Source organism: Siphateles boraxobius, unplaced genomic scaffold, assembly GCF_051911475.1.
Source record: "Siphateles boraxobius isolate OS27281-9 unplaced genomic scaffold, OSU_SipBor_1 260, whole genome shotgun sequence".
Lineage (NCBI taxonomy): Eukaryota > Metazoa > Chordata > Actinopteri > Cypriniformes > Leuciscidae > Siphateles > Siphateles boraxobius.
The window spans coordinates 67,698-78,325 of record NW_027508877.1 but is presented as its reverse complement, the minus strand read 5'-3'; the positions used below and the strand labels follow the sequence as shown (position 1 = coordinate 78,325).

Sequence of the window (10,628 nt, the reverse complement as noted above, 5' to 3'; positions counted from 1 at the left end):
AGTCACTGCAGTCCTTCCCTACTTACATTTGGGGAACTGCTTGACAGGCATATAGGTGTCTTGTGATTCCTGAAAGAGATGGTTTCAATGTGGGATGTTTTCTCAGAGGAATTTTGCTCTGTGTTTTCTCCTCATTAGCAAATGATTTCTTTAGTGAATTGACCTGTGAATTTAGTGAATTGACCTAATAAATTGTAAAACAGTAAATATGTCAAGGCAAGTTTATTTCTTAATATGTGAATGATTATGAGTAATTGCTCTTCTAGATCCTGTTTCTTTATCAAAATATATATTTACTTGTTTAAATTTAAATGAACAGCTGAAATTGTAAAGGCTTGATGGTTTGGGGAGTAGATTGGCATTTTATTGGTCTTGTTGAGGTATAATGTTAAAAAACGTTACAAAACCTATTCCCTGTACAGCCCTAAATCTGTCACAAGACCAGTCACATCAGATCACTACACTTCCCATAATCCTCTCTGACCATCACCTGCACTCCTTCCTCATTCATTCACGCCTGCCATCAATCACCACCATTCATCAGCTCCACTCTATAAAAACCAGAACTAAACGCACATCTTGGTCTGGTCTTGTTGTTCGTTACCGAACTCTTACCTGATTACCCACCTATGGAAAACTTACCTGAGCTTCGAACTTTCTAGGCTTCATCAGTCTTCTGTGTGTCATCCAGTCACTTCTCTTCATAACCTGCAACAGATAAGACTTTTATTCACCTGCCAGCATCACCAGTACAATCTGACATCCAGAGACTCACCTGCTGAAAATCTGTTTGTCTTTCAATAAACACCGTTCAGATTCTACCTGTGTTTGCTATCAGAGATGGGCATAAATACATGAAAATGTATTTCAAACAAAAATACAAAATACCTCATTTAAAATTGATCAAAATAAAATGCCAAAATGTATTTAAATACAAATACAGTATTTTGAAAATGCACAAAAAATATACGTGGAATTGGCCATTCAGTGAGCTATCATTATTAGGCTGAAATCTGTTCTGAATGCAAAGAACATTTTGGTGTGTACAATTGCTTAGAAACTTTCATTTCGCCTTCTACCACCAACTATTTAAGAAGACTGGGTTTAAGGTGTTTTCTCAGCACCATTTCTATACTTATTTCTGAGCAGGTTACACTGCACCTTATTAATTGTAGTGAATACTATTAAATAAGTCACATGTAAAACTGTGAGGACTTTTCCTGGTATCTAGCAAAGTGTGGGAATGGGTGATATTACCAAAATCTTAAATCATGATTTCATTAGGTTTCACAGTAATAATATATATCATGATATAGTTTTTCAGTCATATACTAGTCGTACTAATGTAAGTATAAAGTTCTCAAGCAGTTATTGAAGACAAGAAAAACTTTCCATAAAAACACAAAAAAACGAAAAAAATGTGGTGCGTGTATTTGACCATTTAGCCGCACACAGAAAGCTGCCTGCCATTGTACGAATACGGAATATGAATTCTCTTTTGCGGTATATGGCACTTTCTTTTAACATCTCTTAACATCAAGCATGTTTCGCTCTTTATTACTCATTTGTCCATGTTCCTTTATCGATCCAATGTGTCAATATCCCCTGCCCACGAAAAGATCCACGGACACATTGGCATACAGCAGGCCCCGACCACTAGAGGGCTCTCGTAGCGCTGTAAATTTAGTTTTCCTTGCCATTGTTCAATAGAGTCAGCAGTCTATAAAAATATATCAACACAACGATTAGTTTTAACAGTATGTATAGCTAACCATTGCATATCGACATTTATTCATTCAAAATCACCTACGTGCATTATAGCTGCATATTTATATTTTTTATATTTATAGAACGCTTTGACGCGCTACCACAGCGCATGATCCCTAAGGGAATGTCTGTCAATTCCTCCAAGTTGTTAAAACATATCATTTGTATTAATTAAAATTACTTTTAACAACAGACATGTTCAAAATCCAAAGCTTGATTGTATTTGATAGACTGACTTAATACAGGTGGCTTTTTCCCAATACCCTTCATGTATTTACAGTAAACAATTATTTTTTAGGAGATTTCTGTAAAAGTTTTTTTTTTCTTTTATCATGTTTCAACGGTTGTAGTTCCTATTAACCAGACTGACTTACAACAGGTGAAATTGTGGAAATAGCTCCCTGAATGCACAATACGATATTTTTTTTAATATAAAAACAGTATGCCTACTGTAAATAAAAAAATTAAAAAAATAAATTAAATGTCACAAAGCTTGTGGTTCCTATAGTGACCAGACTGACTTATTACAGGTGGAATTCTGCCATTACTTTCCTGTAATCCTTCAATTCGCCAAATGGTTTTTATTTTTATTTATCAAATATATTATAATAAATTATACGTTTAACCACTTGGTGGAATTGGCAGACGTTCCCTTAGGGATCATGCGCTGTGGTAGCGCGTCCAAGCATTCTCGTGTATAAATACGCAGATATAATTCATGTAGGTTATTTTGAAGTAATATTTTATATCGATATACAATGGTTACACTTAAAACTAATTGTTGTATTGATATATTTAGACTGCTGACTGACTCTATTGAACAATGGCTAGGAAAACTAACTTTACAGCGCTCCGAGAGCCCTCTAGTGGTCGGGAGCATTTCCGTTGTGTTGCGGCTTTTTTCGTTGTGTTGTAGATTTTCCGTTGTGTTGTGGATTTTCCGTTGTGTTGTGGCTCATTTCCGTTGTGTTGTGGATTTTCCGTTGTGTTGTGGATTTTCCGTTGTGTTGTGGCTCATTTCCGTTGTGTTGTGGATTTTCCGTTGTGTTGTGGATTTTCCATTGTGTTGTGGCTCATTTCCGTTGTGTTGTGGATTTTCCGTTGTGTTGTGGATTCATTTCATTGTGTTGTGGATTCATTTCGTTGTGTTGTGGCTTAATTCTGTTGTGTTGTGAACTCATGTTTGCTTTTTAAATGTCGTTGTGTTGTGCACTACTGGGCCACCGTAGTTCTGAGCAACAAAAAAGCTTAATTTGTTTTGTTATGAAAGACTTTTATTTTGTAAGACGTGCGTGAAAGCTTTTACTCCTGTCAGGCGCAGTTTAAGTAAAGTGTGCCTGAAAAAAACGTGTCCTGATTTAGTATCTGCAGTTAAATTAGGTGTTGTCAGGCTATATATGTCAGTGTTTAACTTTATTTATGTAATGTATTACAAAATAAGAGGTCTCTCACCTCAGAAAAAAGAACCTTCCTGGGCTGCGTTTCTCAGTGGTCCTGGTATTCCAGACATTGGAAATGTCTCCACGTGGATAATAATATTATTAGCAGTAAATGTTTTGTAAAAACAAAGATAATAACAGCACGTACCTTTCAGCCTGTCATCCTCCATGAAAACATGACGTCTCAAACATACAGTAGTAGCCTAGAACATTAAAGTTTTTTTTTTGTGCTTGACGAACTTGTTTTGCTGTTGCACCCGCGTCTCGCAAATGAAACGGCTTCTTTAAATGCTGCGCTCAAGTTTAAAGAAGTCCAACTTGCATCTTATTACCTTGTGTTATTTCCTATTCCACTGCAACAGATGCATCCTTTATGAACAGCCGCTTAGCACTAGCGATGTGTTCTACGTTAGGCCTGGGACACACTGGCTGCGTGGCGTAAGCGTCTCCGCTGCGTGGCGTGTCCGTTTTTATTTCGGCTCCCATGTTAACAGGTTAGAGCTTGCACACTGCCTGCGTGACACGCGCGGAAAACGCGTGCATGCTAGAAATAGAACCGACGCTTATTTTTCACGCGACACGCAAGCGTGTTGGAAGCGTTTCCAGGCAAAATAGAATAGGAAAAGATGTTTATATGTTATTTTGTACACGAATACATATTAATAAATTACATTTTTGACAAATTTAGATATAAATATAGGCCTAATTTAAAAATAAATAAATAAATAGGCCTAATTATCAATTTTCAAATATTGCACCTGTCAATACAGAACGACATATTCTGTAGTCTATTTTGCTGTCAATACTGCTGTGCTGACAGTGTCTTTATCTGTAGGCTTTATATTTATGCTTAACACGAAGTAGAGGGCTTGCACAACTCTCTCCCATATGTCGAACAAGGGTGATGCGTGTCAGTTGCGCCGCGTCAGACACGCTTCTGATGTGCAAAGACACAGAAAACGCGACGCAGCCGCCACGCAGCTGACACGCAACAGAAACTCCACGCTTACGCCACGCAGCCAGTGTGTCCCAGGCCTTACGGTCCTTCATTGAGCGCGTCACAGCAGGGCAGCGGTGGCCTCAGCTACACACGCGTGAAGCGCATATATAGGCATTTCCTTAAACAACAACAGGTCAGATTTTACGCCAAAGTAAAGAGCTTATTAATAACGAAAACGATTATTTATTTTTGCTAATTATTATTTTATTTCAGTTAGTTTTTCAGTAACTGTTGTTAGTTTCGTTTAGTTTTAGTTTTTCATTTATAATGAATTTTTAATTTTATTTCATCTGACGAAAATGTTTTTTGACCAATAGTTTTAGTTTTAGTTTCAGTTTTCGTTTACGAAAATAACCTTGGTGCACTTACCTGGCTCCTGAATTGGGCAGGGGGTGCGTGAGGTGGCATCACGTCCTCGAACCGCACCCTGCTGCTCGCTGGCGAAAGAAGAGAGGGCTTAGTGTGCCAAGACATATCGTCACGCACCACCAACCGTGCCCTCCCCGGGGGAAGAGCAGCTCCATCCATCTGTGGGTCGGCGGCGTCTTCCTGTGAGGCTCAACATCACGGCTGAGCTGGTCGTGCCAGAGCACTTGCTTTTTTTCTGCAGGGGAACAGATGCCCTTGACGACGAGCAGACTGAGGGGCAGCTCACGATGGCCTGGGAGCACTCCTCGATGGCGTCGCCGAAAAAGCCACCTTATGAGATGGGAGCATCATCTCACACCCCTTCAAAGTTTAGCAAGGAGGCACTTCTGGACAACCAAGGTGGACATCGTCCAGCCGAGGGCCTGCGCTGTGACTTGATCGCGGTCAGTCATCGTACACAGGTCCTGCATCAACCCCGGCTCAGAACTACCCTCGTGCATATGAGTGCTTTGGCGTAGTATACTTGCAGGACCCCAGCCGCACCCGCTTTCGCATTTATACCCGCGTTGCGGGGCGGAGCATGCAATGCAAATTTCGTATGCCAATGTGCATTGGCTCATTTAGACTACTGGACACACACTGTGACATAAAACAATGCAGATTTCTCTCTGTGACACTTGTTTCCTTATTGTGGTCCATTTCCATATTTACCATTTGAAAATATACATGTAATTTATGTTGTATGAACTTTTGTAATATATATATTATTTATCAAGGCATCTAGAGCTTCATAGTGGACATTTACATAAAGACGCAGAGGAGGAGTCTGAGAATCTGACAGATATATAAAGAGTGTTTGTGTCAGACTGAACAACACAAACGGTGAGTTACTGTTTTATTCTTCATTTACTGAACAGAACATTCAGACATTTATACAGTTTTCAAAAAAATAAACGGATCAAAAAATTCATAAGAAAACATTTATATTATTTTCTAGATTAAATAAATCTCTATCTGTGAACTACTGAGGAGAGATTCAGAAGATGGAAGTAAGTTAATCTGCTTTTTTTATTGTATCGATTAGTTTAAACTGATTCACATTTAATTTCACTTTGATTTCATCATTATAAATTATGGAACATGTTCGCTTAACTCTTTCCCTGTCTCTCGTGTAGATGATGCTGTTTTTGGCGGTTCTTCTCCCTGTTGTTCTGGGCAGTGACTGTACATTCATGCCATTCGACTGTTCTGACGTCTACAACTCAGGAGAAACAGTCAGTGGGATTTACTCCATCTATCCAGCAGGAGACGTTCCTGTCTGGGTTTACTGTCACATGATCTCAGATGGGAAAGATGAAGACAAAGGAGGATGGACGGTACGAATGTGACTTTAGATCATCAAACACACATCAGAACATACATTATGAATTATATATTCTATATAAACCCATCACAGGTGATTCAGAGGAGAATGGACGGCAGTGTGAATTTCTATCGGCCGTGGAAACAGTACAAGAGAGGATTCGGGGCAATCGAGGGCGAATACTGGCTGGGTAAGATCTCACAGTGTGTGTCCGTTTGTGTGGATGACCATGTGTTTGGTTGAACATGTTCTTCGTGTGTGTGTGTGTGTGTGTGTGTGTGTGTGCGTGTGTGTGTGTGTGTGTGTGTGTGTGTGTGTGTGTGTGTGTGTGTGTGTGTGTGTGTGTGTGTGTGTGTGAACAGGGCTGGAGAACATGTATCAGCTGACACGTAACAGGAAGTACATGCTGAGAGTGGATCTGGAGGACTTTGAAGGAAGGAAGGGTTTTGCTCTGTACTCGTCCTTCTCTGTGGACTGTGAATGTGCTGGATATAAATTGCAAGTTTCAGGATTCACTGATGGAGGAGCAGGTAGGACATTTTCATTCATTGTCATTAAATTAATATTCTTTGGAAAACATGGTTACAACAGCCAAAGAAAAGCTGATGTTAAAAAGTCAAGGATCAAGAGTCAAACTAAAGCAAACACTGATCACCATAATGGTAACATTAAGCGAAGCAATGAAACAAAATCTAAACCTCTGTTAATTCTCAATAAGAGCTTCTGTAGATGTCTGACAGAAATAAAGTTACTCTGGTGAAGCTGGTAATGCTGTTTGTGGAGTTGTTTAATCCTCCTCTGCTGAGATCTTCAGATTTATCTCAATGCTGAGATAGCTAGGAATCCTGCAATTAAACATAACATGAAATATTGTATCTTTGTAACAGCCTTTTGTAAGGCTGTATTAAGCTTTTTTGTTGAAACCTGTTTTACCACCTCAAGAGTTTTTGGGAAAAAAATTTTATCAAACACTTTTCACAAACTTTTTACAGGTCTGCAACAAAGAGGGAGGCCAAGAAAAATGAATTATTTTCTATATGCATTTTATAAACTGACTATGCTGTTACACCTATGATCTCATGATGCAAACAATTGAAAATACATCTTGGACTGTAGGTTTACTGAGTTAGTGTAGACCGTTTTGTTAAACCTTTCTCACTGCCACTAAATCATCTGTTTTACGTCATACTCATCTGCTGAAATAGTGTGATTTTTATTGTGTCCAAGTGATACATTAAATTAATATTCTTATCCCTAAGCTTATTTTTTGCTTGGCCTTTGGAATTAAAATATCCCACATCATCACTTACCCTTCACCATACCTAGAGATTTACATGGGGCACTTTCCATAAGATCATCTCTCAATGCAAATCAAACCAGCTATTAGGCTAACTGAAATAACACCATTTTAATCAAACAATGTGCAGCATCCGGATGATGCGACGGCAGCCATTTTGCACCAGAATGCCCACCGCTCACCAGCTTACTGGTGGAGAGGAGACAAGAGTCATAGAGCCAATCAGAGCTAATATTACTACAGTAACATACTGTTAAATGTATTATAATCAGAGAAATGTAAAATTAACATTAAACTGCTGTCACCTCTGCTGCCAGTATTTCACTGTTAATTTGTTATTTAAGCGTGTTATTGTAGTTTATGGTCAGCTTGCCCTTTTCCTGTTGCAGTCTAAATGTGACTTTAGTTTATGGTCTTTGACTGTTTTTCTCCAGTAATGATACATGTTTGGCACCCTGTGCTGCCATGCATTTCTTTTCTTTTTACACCTATTGTTTTACACCTGTGACTTCGGACATGTTGTTCTGATAGCATACAAAACCTTGTTTATTGTGAAACCTATCCGACTAAGTAGAAACTTTTTTATATTATTAATCCTGTTAATGATGCTCTTCCTCTCTGCAGGCGACTCTTTGGCCTACCATAATAATCAGAAGTTCTCCACCTTTGACAAAGATCAAGATGTCTATGAAAAGAACTGTGCTAATATGCGTCTCGGGGCATTTTGGTACAAAGATTGTGCCTATGCAAACCCCAACGGTGTGTATCTGTGGAAAAATGATGATACTCATTACGCCATTGGTGTTATTTGGTACACCTGGAAGAACAATTATACTGTCAATATGAAATCCATCAGCATGAAGATCAAACCTTTGTCTTAGAAACATCAGTGTTTCCAGGTGCAAATGTCTGATATTGTTAACCGTATATTAAAATTTTGAATATTCATGCTTTCTCCCTTAACTGTGAAAAAGAATAAATCATGTAAGTCAGAATAAATAAACTAATAAACTCTAGCGTTGAATATCATTATGTCTGCTTGTGAATGTGTTAGAATGACTGTTTTATCAGGGCAAATCTCAAGAAATGACCCGGCTAACAAGTGTGTTATTCATTCTTTAACTTTAAACAGTGACTATATTAAAGATTCCGATTTCAAAATATCTTATTTTATGTTCCACAGAAATAAAAAGTCATTCACGCCTGGAATGACATCATTTCAATTTCAAAACACTTTATTTCTCCCCAAGGGGCAATTAATGAGGCCACATAGAGTCACGTAAACATTATACATAAAAACATCCTACATTAAATAAATAACACAATGTGCACGGAATACATATTAATGGATATGTTACGGTGTTTATTCATTTAGTCATGTTTCTGGTTTGTGGTTTCTCTGTCTTTGGTCTTTTATTCAGTTTGTGCCTTGTTAATTGTAGTCTGTTATCCTAGTCATGTCATTATTAGGTCCCTTGTTTCAGGTGTGTTGTCTTGTTAGGTTGTATGGTCCCGCTCGGTGTTCTGATTTGCCCCAGCTGTGTCTTGTTCCCTCATCCCGTCTGTGTATTTAAATCCTGTCTGCTCTTTTGTTCGTGGTTCAGTTATTGAATGTATGTTTTAATGTGCGTACCACGAGTATCTTGTCTGTTCTGTATCTGTAATTAAAGTCTACTGCTGCATTTAGATCCGCCTACTGCCTTTGCTTCCACGCAAATTCGTAACAGAATAACTGACCCCCTAGGATCTAGCAGCCATGCCTACCTGGAGTCCTGATGTCCAGATCCTCCGTCTTCACCAGGAGAATCGCGCCATCGAGGATTATGTCGCAGAATTCCTCGAGCTGGCATATCTCGCGCAAATGAACACCCACGGGTTGAAGATCTTCTTCCGCGGAGGATTATCGGAACCACTCCGGTCTCTGATGCCCGAACCTGGTCCTCACGGATCTTTAGAATGGTACGTTGACCTGGTCCTGTTGTGGAGCGGTTCCCCGTTTACTGTGGGCGTGGAGGAGAAGCTGCGAGAGCCTGCGCTTAACGTCAGCCCGGTCGCGCCCGCGCTTCACTTCAGCTGCTCAGCCGAGACCACGCTCCACGAGCCTGCGCTTCACGTGAACCGAGTCGAGCCCGCTTTCCACGACATGCCTGAGCTTCTTCCTGCCGAGACCGACATGCCTGAGCTTCTTCCTGCCGAGATCGACATGCCTGAGGCTGAGCTTCTGTCTTCCGAACCCGCACGTCGCTTCAGCCTCGACGAACCCGAGTCAAGTGAGTCAAGTGCCGCCGAGTCAAGTGAGACCGCGCTTCCCGAGTCAAGCGAGTCAATTGCCGTCGAGTCAAGTGCCGCCGAGTCAAGTGAGTCAAGCGCCGCCGAGTCAAGTGAGTCAAGCGCCGCCGGGTCAAGTGAGTCAAGCGCCGCCGAGTCAAGTGAGTCAAGCGCCGCCGAGTCAAGTGAGTCAAGCGCCGCCGAGTCAAGTGAGTCAAGCGCCGCCGAGTCAAGTGAGTCAAGCGCCGCCGGGTCAAGTGAATCAAGTTCCGAGTCAAGTTCCGAGTCAAGTGAATCAAGTTCTGAGTCAAGTTCCGAGTCAAGTGAGTCAAGTTCCGAGTCAAGTGAGTCAAGTTCCGAGTCAAGTGAGTCAAGTTCCGAGTCAAGTTCCGAGTCAAGTGAGTCAAGTTCCGAGTCAAGTGAGTCAAGTGAGTCAAGTGCCGAGTCAAGTGAATCAAGTGCCAAGTCAAGTGAATCAAGTGCCAAGTCAAGTGAATCAAGTGCCAAGTCAAGTGAATCAAGTGCCAAGTCAAGTGAATCAAGTGCCAAGTCAAGTGAGTCAAGTTCCGAGTCAAGTTCCGAGTCAAGTGAGTCAAGTTCCGAGTCAAGTGAGTCAAGTGAGTCAAGTGCCGAGTCAAGTGAATCAAGTGCCAAGTCAAGTGAATCAAGTGCCAAGTCAAGTGAATCAAGTGCCAAGTCAAGTGAATCAAGTGCCAAGTCAAGTGAATCAAGTGCCGAGTCAAGTGAATCAAGTGCCGAGTCAAGTGAATCAAGTGCCGAGTCAAGTGAATCAAGTGCCGAGTCAAGTGAATCAAGTGCCGAGTCAAGTGAATCAAGTGCCGAGTCAAGTGAATCAAGTGCCGAGTCAAGTGAATCAAGTGCCGAGTCAAGTGAGTCTACCGAGTCAAGTGAGTCTATCGAGTCAAGTGAGTCTGCCGAGTCAAGTGAGTCTTCCGAGTCAAGTGAGTCTGCCGAGTCAAGTGAGTCAAGTGAGTCTACTGAGTCAAGTACGTCCAGTAGTGAATCAAGCCCAGTGAAGCGTCGTCGCAGAAGGAGGAGGAGGACTCGTTTGCTTCGCCAGGCTACGGAGGGCGTTCCCAGACTCCTCGCCCTGCCGGCCCCGCC

General features: G+C 40.9%; 1 protein-coding gene across 1 annotated transcript; it reads left to right on the top strand.

Annotated features, from left to right (window-relative positions):
* Nucleotides 1-5,545: 5,545 nt before the first annotated feature.
* LOC143752301 (microfibril-associated glycoprotein 4-like) lies at nucleotides 5,546-8,251 on the top strand. The gene is made up of 5 exons (XM_077245428.1): nucleotides 5,546-5,624; nucleotides 5,751-5,951; nucleotides 6,032-6,128; nucleotides 6,301-6,468; nucleotides 7,860-8,251. Exons 1-5 carry the CDS (start codon nucleotides 5,619-5,621, stop codon nucleotides 8,114-8,116), a joined length of 729 nt encoding a protein of 242 aa, XP_077101543.1. The 5' UTR covers nucleotides 5,546-5,618; the 3' UTR covers nucleotides 8,117-8,251.
* Nucleotides 8,252-10,628: the final 2,377 nt, after the last annotated feature.